General features: G+C 42.7%; 1 protein-coding gene across 3 annotated transcripts; it reads left to right on the top strand.

The window, feature by feature from the left end:
- The first annotated feature begins 1580 nt into the window (after positions 1–1580).
- RNF146 (ring finger protein 146) lies at positions 1581–12942 on the top strand. 3 transcript variants are annotated; one of them, XM_074819176.1, is made up of 3 exons: positions 1581–1729; positions 7377–7533; positions 11175–12942. In XM_074819176.1, exon 3 carries the CDS (start codon positions 11176–11178, stop codon positions 12232–12234), a length of 1059 nt encoding a protein of 352 aa, XP_074675277.1. In that variant the 5' UTR covers positions 1581–1729; positions 7377–7533; position 11175; the 3' UTR covers positions 12235–12942. The 3 variants fall into 3 exon arrangements, with proteins under 3 accessions (XP_074675277.1, XP_074675279.1, XP_074675278.1); XM_074819177.1 differs by lacking the exon at positions 1581–1729 and adding an exon at positions 2189–2695; XM_074819178.1 differs by lacking the exon at positions 7377–7533 and having other exon boundaries at positions 1631–1729.
- The last annotated feature ends 4395 nt before the right edge of the window (positions 12943–17337 follow it).

Raw genomic sequence — 17337 nt, 5'->3', positions numbered from 1 at the left:
ATTTAATTCTTTGGTTAGTAGCTTTGGCACTGATATTCCCCTTAACTGCCGCACTTGCTCCATAACTCACGGAGTGTAAAATAAAATCTTGCATTCACTAGTGCATTTTCTCAGTTGACCTGCAGCTGCAGTTAACAGTCACAAACCCATCCAAACCCAGCCATGGACTTCTTTTTTACCAAGTACAGTTTTCCAGGGTGCTGCTTCTCTTACAAAGCTGTGTGCATTGAGAGTAGCTTTGCTTGAACTCTTTAGATCCCTTAAGAGCCCAGGCCTGCTTTCCTTTTTTAGGTCAGATTCCAACAGGAATTTGGCCTCAATAGCTTCCACAGGATCAAGGTCTGGTTCAGTAAAGGATTAAGCCTATTGTTGCTGAACACACAGTGTCAGTGAGGGACCTTTCCTTTTTTCTAATCTCTGTTCTTTGACTCAACCTCACACAGACCTCTTTAAATAGAAGTATAGGTTGCCACATAAATGTTTGTCCTTGGATGCAATCACATCACATTGGTTAAAACCAGTGCTAATTATGGGTAGGCTCTTCTAGACTTTTAGAAAAACTCAGTGGTTTAACCGACTGCACTTGTTTTAGTATTGCTGAGTATATTTAGAATTTAGTATTCTTATGTTTTTATCTTTTATGTTCTCAGATGTTTGTGATTTCTGGGCGTTAAAATATGAAAGAGCGGCCAACAATACCTCTAGGTCTATCAAGCCCTTGGCTAGACAGTTTGCACCTTCAGTCACGTTGAAACATTCAGTTTACTGCTTCTGTGCAATGAGTAGCTGGACACAGCCCCTCCACCCCCACCTAAACGAGTATCATTTCAGCTTAAATGATGTCATTATCTTTTCCCACTCTGGTTTATCCAAGAATTAATACAGCAGACTCTTCAATTGTTTCTGACAAGAGCAGGCAACACAAGTCTCCTCCCTGCCGGCCATCTCGAAGGCAGCAGCTCAGCTGTGGGACACTCCGGCCCCCTGCAGTTCCCTGGCTCCTGCCCGGCTCCCTCTCCACCTCTGGCGGACCACCAAGGCAGCCAGACCTCCACCAGCCGCCCGGAGGTGGCCGGCAGCGCACAGTGGCACAGGCCACTGGCCCGGTCAAGCTGGAGCTGTGACTTTGCCCAATTTTGCCAAGCCGTTGTCATTTCCAGGCAGCCGAGCTGCCGAACGGGCTCCCGGCAAGGCCAGCAGCCCTTCACGCCTCCGGCCGCAGCTACTCCCTGGCCTCAGCAGGGTGGACGGGCGAACCGCCACCTGCCCTCAGGTTCACCAAGGACGCCACCAGCCCGGGTCACCGATGCCGTGACTCGCGGACGATGAGCGTGCCTGCCTTAGCTGGGCAAGGGAACGGCAAGTGGGCCTAACCCGCGCGGCGAGGCACCCCCGGCGCCCCCACAGGCCTCACCACAGGTCACCCGAAGGGGCCACGGCCCCCAGGAGCAGCCTGGCCGCCATCGGCGCAGGCCCCGCCGCCATGGCGGCACCGCCCCGGGCACGGGGCGGGGCAGCGTCACGCTGCAGCGTCACGCGCGCGCAGTCGGTTCCTCCCCACTCCCCGTGTCCCTCCCCCTCCGCGGCGTCAACAGTGGCGCGTTCGCCCGCCCCCCCTTCCTCCTCCCCCGTCCTGCGCGTGACGTCGGCGCGTCCCGCTGTCCCGGCGGCGGGGCCGGAGGAGGCGGCAGGTGACGGCGGGAGCGGCGGGAGCCGGCCGGCCCGGCGGGTGAGTGACTGAGTGACTGACTGACTGAGCGAGTCCCTGGGCGGAGGAAAGCCGCCACCAACGGCCGCTCCAGCAGCGCCCCTCTTCCGCGCCCGCCTGGGGCCGGAGCCGGCGCTGCCCCCCCCGCCGCCGGTGGCGGGGAGCGGCCGGGCGGGCTGGAGCAGGAGCCGAGGCCTCCCCGCGGGGGGGGGTACCCTGAACAAAAGGCCGGCGAGCGACGCGATGCGGTGGGGGCCCGCCGCGGCGCCCCGTCCGCGCTGAGGGGCGGCCGCCCCGGCGGGCAGCCGTGCCCGGTATTGTTTTGGCGGGGGCGGGGGAGGAGATCACCCGCCCCGCCCCGCCCGCGGGGTCACGTGACGGCGGGGGGGCCGCGGCGGCGCAGGGCCGCTGCCGGTCGCCCCGTCTGCCCCGCCGGGGAGGCCCGAGACCTCCCCAGCCCCCGGCGCTGAAGGGCTGGGAGAGCCGGAGCGGGCTCCGCTCAGCCCGCGCCCCGCCGGCGGCGGCGAGCCTGCCGGTCCTTCCTGTAGGCCCCCGGAGGGTCCCCTTAGCCGGGCCGGGGCCCTCCTGCTGCCGGCGCGTCGGTGCCGCGGTTCGCCTCGGAGGGAGGCGGCGTCCCCGCCGCAGCCGGTGTGAGCGGGGTGCGGGCTGTGTGCCGGGTCGGGGCCCCGCTTCCCAGGTGTCGGTTCGTTGGGTAGTAAAATAGGTCAGGAGCATGAGCCGTAGCGGCGTCACGCGTGGCAGAATCCCCTGACCTAGCGAGCGCAGCGCTTTAATTCTTAGTCCGATGTGCAGCGCTTCAGAGAATTCTGTGCGGCGTGTTGTCACTCGCCTTTCAAAATGTCCCCGCCGTGGCCGGCTTGCCTCGATTACTGTAACGAGCTGCGTGAACCTGGAAGGGGAGTCGCACGAACAGCCATAGGAGCACTGTACACAGCATGGGGAAGAAAGTAACTGGTGTTTTTAATGGTAGTGCTTTTGTTTCTTTGTGCGTGAGGGTCTCGGCTCAACTCTTTGGATTGCATCTCTTCAGAATGTTAAAATGGGATGTGAAAATAGGTCCGGCTTTTGGTGCAGTACATATTGCCACCGCTGAAAAATTATTGTAATTGTATTGAAAAAATTTGTAAATACGACTATTTCATACAAACAAGATGATCAGAATGGTGAAATAGTTAAAACCAAATACTAGTGTGAGCTTTTAAGTGTTAGTATAACTCCTGTGATAGAAACTTAGAAATACTGTAGGTTTTGTTACTGGTGGTCCAGTATGCAGGTATACGTTGAATAATTACAAGGAGGAGTAGGGAGAAGAGCTTTAAAACATTTTGCGTTTGTCAGATTTGTAATGCTAAAACTACACTTTATTAGCTGCTGCCTCTGGACAGTGGGCTACTTAAAAAACAGTTCCTAAAGCATCTCTAAAAATGCACCACCAAAAAGTTACCATTTGTATTGGTATTGAAGAGACAGTGAAATCTGAATATTGATTTGGTCATTTTGAGTAAATATTGAATGTTTGCAAGAACTTGCTTTATAGTCTTGTGTGGCTAATACTGTGGTTTTTTTCCAAGAGAATCAAAGTAGCAATTGTTTAAATTGCTATAATGCAGAATCTGTGCTGAGTGAAAGAAAAAGTTTTGTTCTTGTTTCCTTTCAAAATATACTGCATCAATTTAGATGTAATTGACTTGTTTATTTAGAGAGTTGGAACTGCAGTATTTTTACAGGCTATTGAACAGTGGACTCCTGGAATTGGTGGGGGGAAAGTCTTTTTGTTGAAATTGATTTTTTTTTTTTCTCTTCTGTGCATGTTAAGCAAGTCTATATATACATGAGATGTTTCTGAAGCATTGTTAAGTTCAGATGAACCTGTTTCTGCTTTGTTTTCTACATAATATAATTTTATTTGAGTGAGAAATTAACATTTTGCTCTGTTACGTGAATTGAAATAGGGTATATGCTCAAAATTCAAATTCAGTGATCCAGTTGTATCATAGGAGAAGAACCTCATTTTGAATGAATATGTAGCAGTTCAATACCAAAATGGTTGACTGTTCTACCTTGACTGTTCTTCTGTGATTCAGTTCCAAATGTACATACAAGGGTTGATTTTTTTATTAATGTGTAATAGCAAAGGCTAAGGAATGAAAGGCAACTTGAAGCCTCATCACAGTCAGCAGTTCCTGAAGATATTCTGAGTTTAAGAAACAGATACACAAAAGGTGGTAAGGACAGGAAGCAGCGAGGTTATTTATCTGTTGTGCTATCCAGTGCCCAGGGACAATTTAAAAAATACCTGATAGGCTCGGTACCTTGAGCTGATGCTGTGTTGACAGTAGCAGACCTTCAGACAGGAGTGTGATTTTTCCTATCTTAAAAACCAGCCACCTTCCTCCTTCCCACAGTGTTTCGGTTGTGGTAACTTGTAGGGAAGGACAGAAATCTGGGGTTCTTTTTCCCCTCCTGTCCCCCTCCAATAATTGAGTTATGAGTTAGGGATCTTGATGGAAAAATCCAGGTATTTAATAACAGAAGAGCATTTACTCTTTTGAAGTAATGCTGTAGCTGTTGAGTTTTCAACCTGTGAGCAGGGGGGAATGATGCATTTGTGATAGCTACTGCAGAGTAATCTGTACAGAGTTGCAGAATTTGTAAGATCATCCGTCATTTGAAGTAGGGCTCTAATAGTCTTTGGCTGGTTTGGTTAGAAGCTGGTGTTAGTTGAATTTGCCAATGGTTTATGCTTGTTTGTTTTTATAAGCTTTTACTTACAGAAGAGATTTCTTAAGACTGTATATAACACTTCATCGACATTTAGGAGCTGGCTTCTTAAATATGTAATTTTCTGGGATTTTTTTATTGTTGCTGGCTTTTTCCAAAGAAGTAGAGAAGTGGAAAAAATTGTGTTGGGCCTGATATTTTACTGGGAATCCAATGGGCACAGTTGACTGAACTAACAAGAAATTACTTCATTCCATCTTGGTCTAGTAAAATCTTGAAATTTTTTCTTAAGGAGAATCTGAATTTTTTGGAGATCAGTCTGGTAGGAAGTCCACCACTTCAACAACTTAAAGTTGCATGAAAGAAGCAGATGTGACTTCTCCCAGCAAGCATCCTGAGAGACTTCCAAGGGGGCAAAGAGAGTGGTTAAATGCTGTCTGAGCCACAGTTTGGGAGGGGATGTTACCCAGTTTAAATTCTTGCTCCTGATCACTGGGATTGGCCTTCATCTGTTGCATCTTGAATGAAAGTTTCAGAATCAGTGTGTGGTAGGATGTATGGATTTAGTGAGTGTGCAGAAGGAAGGGATACTTGCAGGTTGCCACAGATAGCATAACTCCTCATACCACGTGCTTTTCTAGTATAGAAAATTAATTGCTAAGTGTAGAACCCAGCTCTTACCCACTTGTCTTTAAAGGAGGAGTCATTGTCCAGAAAAGGGTGTGTGTATGTGTAACCACAAGTGTCTTTTATCCTGTTTAGTAAAATTTTCAAGACTGGCTTATTAAATAAATAACAATGTCATGAAATGTAGAGGTTACCTGAAGTCAGTTTGTGAACTAGTTCTTTTTAAGAGCTATGCAGCAATTAGAAAGTTGCTTTACCGTAATCCTATAATTATGCCCTAAGTGGATTCTTCTAGGTATAATTACATACCTTGAAAATGTGCATGCATTTTTATTTCCTAAGAAATCTGCCAGAACTGACCCAACCTTTTTCTCCCATCTTCACATAACATTTGGTTTTATGATGTACCTCTAATAGTGGATTGTGAGAGGTAGTAGATAAAAGGCTTCAAGTGATACCTACAGAAGTAACAGAAAGCCAGCTCCCAAGGTGGACTGAACACCACACCCACTGCATCAAGCTTGTTGCAACTGTCTCTTTGATCACAGTAAACATAGTATCTTGTCTGAGTGGATTAGTAGAGCCAGAATTTTAATGCTATTGCAGCTCTTGCTTTCAGATTGATGTGTGAAGAAAGGGGAAGCTGCTAGAACGATAAGGGGAGAAAAGGTGTGGATAGGCTTGTTAATTTTTGCATTTTTCCTTAGGAGCTCTTGCTAAAAATAGCTGCACGGAATGTTACATTGAGCTCAGCTATAAAGAAAATAACATAGTTGAGTAACGTGTCTTATACTGAAGTCATCTGAACATTTCACTGATGTTATTAATGATAAATGTTCGATCATTTGATGAAGGACTGCAGCACAGAATACTGTAATACTAAATGCTCCATATTCTTTCAGGGACTTAGGACTCCTTGACTTTGCTTGACTGTACGTGTCTTATCTGCACTGTATTTATACTGAAATGATTCTTGAGTAAATTGAAATATAAGACGTGATGTTCTCATGTCTGCTTCATATCATTCCTATATGTAAGGTTTTGCAGCCACTGGAAATTGTAGTTCAAAATGCTTAAGAATCATCTTGAAAGCTACAGCCCAGGAGGAAGGTGGCTCATCAGTCTTTTTACAGTGGATTCCCAAATACTTTCTGTAGCTAAGGGTGGCTCTTTCAGGTCAAGACCTTCCTGCTTAGGGTGCATGAATGTGACAGTGAAACTTTGATTGTCCCCCAGCCATCTCTGAGTTTGCAGATTCCTACTTCCCTACTGTAGAGTTATTTAGGTTATTTGTTAGACACTGGTTTCCAGTGATTATTATGTATTTGTGAAATGACTTAGCTCAGATTCTGGTTGGTGACCTATGCAAAATGTATTGTGACTGACATTATCTGCTATCTTGGATATTACCTCAGAGGTGTGAAGGCTGAGTTGCATCCTTGTCCTCTTTTTCAGAGATTGCATGCATTCATTCCATGAATGAACCTTGGAGCCCTTCAGCAACTTATAAAGAAATAAAGAATATCCTCATTAATCCTTTTTTTGTTTACCTTGTTAAGTATCAAATCCAGGTCATAGAGTTTGTTTATAAGCTGCTATGTGAAAATACACATGTAGATTTATAAAGGAAAAAAGTGCTGAACGCTTCTGAGGTTCATTCACAAAATGAATACACGTGATTTCTGAAAAAGGGGACAAGGATGCAAAGCTCTGAGCTACAGACTGCTTGAAGTATGGAGAGGACCTAGGGGGAGTCAGCTGTTTGCATGCACTGTGTTCTCCTCAAGCATCTGGTACTAGCCCCTGCTAAGAGACAAGATACAAGCCTAGGTAGTCCTTTGGAACGATATGATATGGATATTTTTATAAACAGGTTTAGGAAGGCCTTGTGGCTTTTTAAACTCTCTGAATGTAAGGAGTCATTTATTAGAGGTTAAATTTGCATAAACATAACATGCTCCTAACTTTGGTCTTGTTTCTCCTTTTGTGTACATGGTTACTTTATGGAAATGAGCCATTAACTTATTATAGTTAAAGATAATTGCCTTTTATAATACTTTAGAAAAAGATAATTTGCTTAAGTCAGACATTAAAAAAAATGACATCAAAACTGTGGGCCAGAATTGATTATTGCAAAAAAATAAAGCAGAAGTCTGATTATATTTTTATTGAAAATAGGCTGCCGTGGGTAAATGAAAGCATGGTAATTTCTTTTCTGTAACAGGACCACGACATTGTATTTTGCTTGCTTATACCTCTGTACAATGTTGTAATGCTGATATTATTTGCTTTCCATTAGTTTGCAGAGAAGCTGAAACACTGTAGTGTACCATTGGGCGGGACAAGTAAGGAATGAGCCAGCCTTGGGAAAGAGGACCTGCCATCCTAGCTGGAGACATCTGAAGAGAGGACATTTTAGTCTTGTGGCATGCTTCAGTAGAAATTATTCAGAAAAAGTAAGCTGTTGTTTTGTTAATGGACTTGTATATTTCAGCTCCTTGACAGACTGCTTAGTTGCAGTTAGAATTTGACCTGGAGTTTAAAAAATTGCTGTTTTGAGGTGGCTTTGTGGGAATTTACTTTTTCTTCCAATAGTCATAGAAGGCCTGGGGTCTTCTCATACAGGTTTTATACATCACCCCTTCCATACTTTGTGTGTTGATGAGGGCGCTCTAGGCTGTTTACCCTAAGCTTACAAATTAAACATATGTTTTAATATTAAAAAATTTTAAAAACCCACAAAAGGATAATAGGTGGGATCTGGCAAGATTGTGGACTAGCGCCTTCTCAGTTGGCTTTAGGCTGTATTTATGTTAAAATGCAGTGTTCAGATGCTTATTGTTCCCTTATTTACACCTGAATCAAGGATCGAAGTACTTCAAGTTCTAAAAATAATTTTATTTGTCCTTGAGTTTGATTAATTTTTAGCCTCACTATTCAATAATGTAATTTTCCCTGTTGCCAGAACTGACTTAAGGGAACCGAGCCCTGCACAAACAGAACTTTACTGTTTGATAACAGTTCTAATATGAAGTCTGTTTTCATTAAATCTTGTATATTAATCTTAATTTCAGGAAAAATATTCTGTGTTTAGTTTTGTTTAGCTCTTAATATCATGAGGTTGCAATGAAAGTGCCTCCACAGTCATAACGTAGGAGAATAGCAGTCCTAGATGTAATCCTTCAGAAAGGAGGAAAAACCTCTTCAATAAAAATCTACATGTACATCCTCATGCCAGCGTATAAACAAACTATAACCTAGATTTGATACTTAAAAAGGTAAACAAAAAAAGATTATTTAGGATCTTCCTTATAAAACAAAAAGTGAGACAGCATCAGTTTAGTTGATACGAATCTTCAAGTGCGTAATTGTCCTGCATTCTGAGCACATGCAACTGCAGTTGTGCTTATCTTTTAAAGAGTTTCATGTTGCTGGGTAGTGCTTGCTTAGAGATAAGGCTTTACTCTTCCAGCTGTATTCATTTTACACATAACATTTTCCTCTGAGTCATTAAAAATGACACAGGAATTTCAGGATAAGACATTTTCTCCTTTCTTCTCATATCCTGCATTATTGTCTTTATCTAGTAAGGAATCAAAGAACCCTCAAATTAATGGGTGACTTATAGAGCACAGTTGAAATGTTAGAATTTTCGTGCTTTCAGTGAACTGGTGAGAACTTTCACTCTACTTTTAATTTACTAATAAGTTAGCTCCTGGTATCAGAATTTGATTTGTCAAAATGCATTGCATTTTAATCCCCTCCAAAATCTTAAATATGATATGCAACCTCTAGATAAGTAACTTTTATACAGCTTGTTTTTTCTTTGACTCTGAAAAGGATAACCTTACAAAGTCTATTCAGGGAGAAGCAGCTTTTTGTAAAACTGTATTGTGGAAGTAGAAAAATCTCTGCTGCTGTGCCTTTTTGCACAGTAGTATCTCATTATGGAAGCACTTGAAAATTCAGATCCTTTACCTCAGCCATGGTTAGTGCAAATTAATCAATACATGCATTTCTCTTTCAGCTCTTCAGTTGAGAGATACTGATTGGGCTGTATTCGTGGGTACTCTGAAATCTCAGTAGCTTTTATTCCCCCACTTTTTCTAATAAGTTTCTCATTATAAACCCCTAGTTGCAGTGTAAAATTCTATCGCAAAATATAACCTCAAAAGTGTGAGGCTCCCAGAAAGCAACTTGTTCACAACATCGTTAGCATGGATCTCGCAGATAGATCTGTACTGTATAGTAAAAAGACAGTTACCAGGTGGTAGGTAATGCTGTGTCTGTATCTGGTATGCTGATTTAAGAACTAGTATGCAGATTTGTCTTTAATCTCAGAGAAGGAAATTCAGATATGAAACTGAGACACAGGTGGATATAATTATGTGCTACTTCAGGAAAAAAATATTTGAGCTGTAGGGCTTTTAAAAGAATGATTTGATAAAAAATGGATTAAAGAGGCATTGGTCTTTTGAGAGGAAATTATAGTGATAAAAGGGAACAGACAGCATGCAGAAATACATTTTTAAGTAAATAGCGCTTAATACATTATTGTAAAGATAAATACAGATACTGAAGCATAAATCTTCTTTTTTAATCCCAGCAAGAATTTGTAAGATGTTTAAAGTAGTGGAGGCTTTTACAGTAACTAGGCATTTTCTCTTGAGGTATACACATTTCTAGCAGAATGTGTTAACGCTAGAACAGGCTGTCCAGGAGGCTGTGGTATCTCCAACCTTGCAGGTTTCAAAAAAACTCAACTAGACAGAGCCATGGCTGATCTGATTCAGTATTGGTGGTAGTGCCACGTAGAGCAGGAGACTGGACTACATGACCTCTAAAAGTCCCTTTTGGCCCACATGCCTGTGATAGTTTTGCATGAACTATTCCTAGCTGCTTGTACAACGAAGACTAGTTTCACTGAAAGGCTGTTTTGCTCAATATCAGCCTCAAAGTTTCTCAGGGATTTAAATGAAAAAAGGCACCTTTTTAGGCCCCATCCCCCAAAACCCATTCTTGTCCCTCATTTGCTATCTGGTGTTTGGTTTTGATGGCTAATAAATAAGAACATAAAAGGAAAATTACCATGAAACAGACTGTGAAAGATTGTCATGGCAAAAATGTAGTTGAGAAGGTATTTGCATATTTAGGCAAGAATTCTTCAACTACTGAAATCCTACACAGTGCCAAAGTGACACAGTTTTGCATTCCCTGCTCTCTTACAGTTGGTTACAAAATCATCTTTAATGACAGAAATAAGATATGGCCAGAGAAGGTAGAGTCAATGACTTCACAAAGGATTCGAATCACGGTTGTGTGTCTTCTGTGATACACTGCTCCTTCTGCTGGGCTGCAGCCATTCCGTCTGAGATGCACTCAGCTCTATCAGGGAGTTCACTCAATGTTTAGGAAAAATGAATCCAGGGTATCTTTTGAAAAAGCCACCTCAGTTTTCAAATCTGGTTCTTTCTGCAGCCTTATGGTTGTTGTGAGCCCACTTTGAGGGGTGGTGTACTGTGGTGCATGGGGACTAAGAAACAGAGTGGGGGAATATTTCAGCCGGCAGCTGTTGCCAGGCATGTTTTCTACTGTGGAAACCTAGTCTGAGGTACTGTTCAGGCAAGCCCTTAATCAAACAGATGATCACCAGTACTGTGAAGAGAGATTATTTTAAGTAAGTTCAGTGTTTGCACCTAGATCACCTCTTGAGGAAAGAACCATACTTCTTTAAATTTCCTGACTAGGCTTCAAAGTAACTGGCTGACTGGAGGTTCATTAATCAACACTACTTCAGAGAAAGAATGGAGGAAATTCCAAAATTTGTTTTCTAACTTGGCATGATTATGTGCTGAAAACAAAACAGATAAAGATTGGTGATTAGCAAAAGAAATTCTCCCAGTACTCCATTTAGTTTGTCAGCTCAGGAAACAGAATGTTAACCTGTCAGTTTTTGAGCTGAGCTTCATAAATGATCCCTTACCTTAATTTAAGGTAAGCATCTCATTCTGTGGATATTGAGGTCAAAGGTGATGTAAAGTGCCAGTTTAAGTTGACAAAATAAAACTGATTTAAATCTATCTTTGATTCTCTGCAGGATGGCTGGCTGTGGAGAAATAGATCATTCAATCAACATGCTTCCCACAAATAGGAAGACGAATGAGTCGTGTGCTAATGCAGCACCTTCCCTGACAGTCCCCGAATGTGCTATTTGTCTGCAAACATGTGTCCATCCAGTAAGTCTGCCTTGTAAACACGTTTTCTGCTATCTGTGTGTGAAGGGAGCTTCTTGGCTTGGGAAACGATGTGCGCTCTGCCGGCAGGAGATTCCAGAGGATTTTCTTGACAAGCCAACCTTATTGTCACCAGAAGAACTCAAAGCGGCAAGCAGAGGCAATGGAGAATATGCTTGGTACTATGAAGGTAGAAATGGTTGGTGGCAGTATGATGAACGTACCAGCAGAGAGCTGGAAGATGCTTTTTCCAAGGGCAAAAAGAGCACTGAAATGCTAATCGCTGGGTTTTTATACGTAGCAGATCTGGAAAATATGGTTCAGTATAGGAGAAACGAGCACGGACGCCGCAGGAAAATAAAACGGGACATAATAGATATACCAAAGAAGGGAGTGGCTGGGCTGAGGTTGGACTGTGATGCTAACACTGTCAACCTGGCAAGAGAGAGCTCCGCGGACGGTGCAGACAGCACACCGACTCCGGGGGCGGCAGCTGTGCAGCCTCTAGCATCCATTTCTGCTAGGCCCCTGCCGTCACTAGATGGTCAGCTGGTGAGTCCTTCAACGCCGTCACCAGATGCAAGCAATTCTCTAGAGAACTCTTTTGCCCACTTACAAATCAATGGAGACAGTATGGCTGAAAGGAGTCACAGGGGAGAGGGAGAAGAAGACCACGAGTCGTCATCTTCTGGTAGGGTGCCAGCCCCTGACACCTCTGTTGAGGAGACCGAATCGGATGCTAGCAGCGATAGCGAGGACGTGTCTGCCCACCTTCAGCAACGCTCGTCCTCTGCTCAGCAGAGACACTTGAACGCAAACGCAAGCCAGTCAGGAGCGGATAGACCAGTGGCAGGGGGCGGGGTGGTAAACACAAGCGTGAGATCTAGAAGGCCAGATGGACAGTGCACAGTCACTGAAGTTTAAATCTAGAGCCATGCGATTAAAAACTCAGTCCTGTATTTGTAAATTTTCTGTCCACATTGGCATTGCACTCAAACCTAGCAGTGTGTTTGGTGGGAGGGCAGGGTGAAGGGGAGAAACAGATTTGGCCTGTTTAACTTAAGTCTCTTAACATGTCTCATGGAAGACTCTAACTGTAGGCAACTGGGTTGTCCTGTTAATGGTTTGAAAGCCGCTTAGCAACGCCCAGTTTTCTTGAAAATGTCTCGTGTTTATTTTGTAGCATTTTCCCCTTGGAGATACTCGATCCCTTTTTGGCCAATGTATATCTACTGTACAACTTGAATTGTCTTCATTATCTGACTGTTGCATTAAGTGTCTTACTACTTTCTGCATGGATTGATGTATGAAAAGAACACTAAAGCAATGTGGGAGCAGGCAAGATGTTGGGTGTGAGCAGGATGCTTAATTTAATGTGAGAAAATAGATGTGAGTTTGGAGTTAAAATGTGTTTTTACTAGACAAGAGCAATCATTTACCTTCCTTCAATGGAAATGTAAAAATGCTGTTAAGTTTTGTTGCAAATTCTTACCTATACACTCTTCATGGCGTTTTCACTGGCTTTGCCATCTAGTCCTTGTAGTTTTGTTTTTGAGGTCTTTCTTGATCTGTCTCGTTTTTGTTACGGAATTTATAATTTAATAAAACTACATTTTATCAGTAACAATCTCAGCTATGTCTCCAGTTTAATTGAACTTCACTGGAGGAACTTTAAAGAAAAGTATCATAAAACAGCTTCCTGTGTTTGCTAAAAGAGAGGACTGGCTCTGAGTGGTATCTTGACGTTCTTGTATCCCTGACTTGGCTGTGTCTCAAACACAACGCTCCGAGTATGTCTTCCTGCTGAAAAATCGTGCATTGCAGGCTTAATGCTCTCTGAGTCTTGACGCTCACTTCTCATCTGAAGAGCTGATCAACTCACTTCATTGTTATGGTGGGCAGAAGTATCACATACAGCCTTACTTTAACAGCAGAAATTTTGAAATAAGAGATCTTACCCCTGTACTCAGCACTGGTGAGGCTGAACCTCAATTACTGTGTTCAGTTTTGGGCCCCTCACTACAAAAAGGACATTGAATTACTCGAGCGTGTCCAGAGAAGGGCAACGAAGCTGGTGAAGGGTCTGGAGCACAGGTCTTATGAGGAGCGGCTGAGGGAACTGGGGTTGTTTAGTCTGGAGAAGAGGAAGCTGAGGGGAGACCTCATCGCCCTCTACAACTACCTGAAAGGAGGTTGCAGAGAGCTGGGGATGAGTCTCTTTAACCAAGTAATAAGCGATAGGACAAGAGGTAATGGCCTCAAGTTGCGCCAGGGAAGGATTAGACTGGATATTAGGAAGCATTTCTTTACAGAACAGGTTGTTAGGTGTTGGAATGGGCTGCCCAGGGAGGTGGTGGAGTCCCCATCCCTGGAGGTGTTTAAGAGTCACACACAGAATCATCGAGGTTGGAAAAGACCTTGAAGATCATCTAGTCCAACCATTAACCTAGCACTGACAGATCCCAACTACACCATATCCCTCAGCGCTATGTCAACCCACCTCTTGAACACCTCCAGGGATGGGGACTCCACCACCTCCCTGGGCAGCCTATTCAGGTTGACATAGCCCTGAGGGATATGGTGTAGTTGGGATCTGTCAGTGCTAGGTTAGTGGTTGGACTAGATGATCTTCAAGGTCTTTTCCAACCTAAATGATTCTGTGATTCTGTAAGTTAGCAAACTTGACCCTGCAACAAAACATGGATGTTAAGGACTACAGTGCTGTTTATCTGTTCTTCATATCTAAACAAGTGGCAGCACAGAAAAGGTAGTTTTGTGCTTGTATTAGCAATCTAGAGAAGGTTTAAAAAGCACAGCTTGTATTTTCTGTCTATGGCAGTTTTACATTTTTTCAAATTGCAAAACAGCATTAGTTGATTCTGGACTCAATCTTTAAAATAAAGCTAATTAAACTCCAGTTCTTAGTACATGTATCCCTGAATAGAAAGGGACAGTAGCTGATACATAGGTACTACATATCTTCAGACAAAAGTTACTATAGGCAAATAACCACTTGAAGGGAATTAAAAGGGCTGATTTTTAAAAATGGTAGATTTATACTTCTAAAATACTCTCCTTACTGTAATGATGGCTGATGTGTCTAATCTTGGGCAAAGCTGTGCCAGCCCTCCAGTTTGTTTCTTCTGCCCCCAGATGAGATCAGTGGGTCAATGAACAAAGGAAAGTGCAGAGGAATCTAGGATGGAATATGGACAATTTTCTTCTTTCTCAACTAGCAATGGATGTTCCTGATCACAGATTTTTACTATCATCTTCCAGTTCTGTAAGGAAATAAGCCAATAACATGGAATTCAGAAGGAAATAGGAGGGAATGCTTTTTCTCCTATTTGTTAGTTGCCAGCTGTATTATTTCTCTGTTTTGAGCGAGTTAGCACACAGTGACTGTAATCAAAGTCTGACTTTGTTCTGCAAAAACCTTCAGTAAGAACACTTCTGCTATGTGCACATATTTTACTTCATGTGAGGATATCTACTGGTAAGAAAGTTAGAAGCAAAAAACAAGAACTGGACTAGCTATATACTTAATTTCAGGATTTTCAGCCCAAACAGTCTACAAATAATTTTATTGGTGATTATCCTTGGGGGTTCTTGACCGAAGTAGAGAGTCAGACCTCTGTTCAACTGAACACCCATGATGCTACTGTTGGGTCCTGCTGGCTGACTGCAGCTGTGAAGTACTAAAATTAGTTAAAGTAAGGCTGGTGAGAGCATAATAGCCAATCATCAGAGTGGCAAATGCACTCCCTAGATCCAGCTAGGAAAAAGGAGCAACTGGTAATTCTCATCTTCTATTTAAACCATTACCTTCAGTAGGAGATACATTCTCAATTTTTGCTAAGCCACAGCCACACTGCATTATGTGGTTTTCTATAACTCCATGCATTAAGTGATTTTCAACTTGTACAGCATAGCTATAGAAATGCATACTGGAGCAGAATGGAAAGGAAAAAGGAAATTAAAATACTAAAAAATCTACCGCATCTCTTCATTCCCAGGAAAACACATAACCACATATACAGGAATCCTGTATCACAGTAAAAAAAAAACCCACACACATAGTGAATCAGGAATTCAGCAAGAACACCTAGTTTACCTAGACTGCCCATTTGGTAAGTATATTTCTGTCAGCAGCAAATATGATAAAGTACCTGTATTGCTAAAACTGATCTCCAGTATCCAACCTTGAAATGCTTGGTGCAGAATCCACACCCCCATTAAGCACTCGGGCTGTCCCAGTACACAGAGGCAAGGGAACAAGACAGGCATTTCACAATGTAATAGGAAACCTAGTTTGCTGAGGAGGGAGCTGGCAAACTAGCCCTAGGAAATAAAAAAGCTAGCACACCGTTTAATTAGGAGACTGGGAGTATCAACTCTGAGGTTTCTAATTTATTTTCTGCATTTAGTGCTTGTTTGGTTTTAGGCTGTTTCTGAAGGGGAACAAAAGCAAGACATGAAGCTTGTAGTCTTTCTAAAAATATAAGTGCTTATCAGCTGCTGGTTACAGGCATTTGTCACTTTAAGATGGTAAGCAAGTATTCTATGAAATAAAGCATTTAGGTTTGAAATTAGTAAAACGTACTGGGAAAATGAAATTAGTAAAAATTCCATTTAATCTCACTCAGTCCAGAGCTCTTCTGCTAGCACTCATAGTAATTTAGTTAGGCTGGTTTTCATACGAAGGGCTGTACTTGCTTTTAAAACAGAAAAGAAGACAGAATATGGTATTGGGCTGTTCACAAAATCCTTGATCAAAACAAACACCTGTAATTACCTTCCAATTCTCCTGTAGCTGTTTGGTATATTTGTGATTCCAACAAAATGAGTTTCTGTAACCTTTTCTGAAACTTTTCTGAAATTGTCTTACTCAGTACAAGTAAATTATTTGTCCTGTTCCTAGAAGCAAATGTTGGCCTTTGATACAAATCAGAGAGGATGGCTGGCAAAGTGCATTTGCTGAAATGAGAAGTAAGCTCACTGTCTACAAATCAAAATGGAAAGAGGTCCCCAATAGGTGTACATACTGAGTTTCACTTACTAGCAGCACAGATCTAGTTCAAAATGTCCAAGTAAAACAGATTCTGCTTTTCTGCTACAATTTCCTTCCTTTCAAATTTATATCACCAGTCCACACAATACACTAGTGAGCCTTACAGCCTGGCACCTGAAAAATAAAATTTAAAAGAATTGAAGGGTCTTGCTCAGGTTCTAAGCAATTTTCACACCCATTTTAAAAACATAATCACAGTATTAGTAATGGAAAATTTATTCTTGTTACTAGCAAAGACATAACCGGTTGCCCTTTAAAGCACTTTTTTTTTTTTTTACTTACAACAATGTGATGTGCTATTGCTTCAAAAAGTTGGATGAGTATGGACTAGAGCATGCTCTGAAGGTTCAGTGATGGTGGCAGTCTGCAATCCCTCATAAGTCTTGAAGAACTTCATGAAAAGCAGAACAGTTTCATTACTAAACAATCAAGTACTGCCTGACTATTAAAACATCCATACTTCAGAAGTCATGGGTTTGAAGTCCTTTAGAGCATGGGCAAGAATCCAGCTGCACAGGGGACTAACAACTGGGCTACTGGATAAAAAGGGGCGGTGGGAAAAAGAGGTACAAACCAGAAGACTACTCCCTCCCCATGTTCCCATTCTTGTTTCTTCTCTAACCTGGAAGTAAAAATTGAACTTTGTTTTTGGGGAAGAGAGATTTGAAATCTTCCTCCAGTAGCAGCTTCAGGTGTGAAGGCAAACAGGCAGCATCAACAGAGCAGAGTAAGTTCTTTATCCTCCCTGAGGTGCCAGCTCAAAACACATCCCTTTCTTCAGCATTTCCTTTGGTTGCTTCAGGCTGTACACACTCCCAGCTGTGAAAGCCATATAGTAAAATACCCCCAGCAGAGCACAGCATCTGCTCAAAAGCTGCAGAATCCTAACAGGCAATCCAGGCCTAATTCCCATCATTGATCTGTCCCAAGATCCTCAAACATACATAGTTACCTCG

The sequence above is a fragment of the Strix aluco genome, chromosome 3 (genome assembly GCF_031877795.1).
Source record: "Strix aluco isolate bStrAlu1 chromosome 3, bStrAlu1.hap1, whole genome shotgun sequence".
NCBI classification, from domain to species: Eukaryota; Metazoa; Chordata; class Aves; order Strigiformes; family Strigidae; genus Strix; species Strix aluco.
Note: the sequence above shows the minus strand (reverse complement) of the source record. Positions and strands in the feature narration are given on the sequence as shown.

Coding starts and splice junctions, on each gene's coding strand:
- RNF146 (XM_074819176.1), top strand. CDS start 11,176: ATGGCTGGCTGTGGAGAAATAGATCATTCAATCAACATGCTTCCCACA.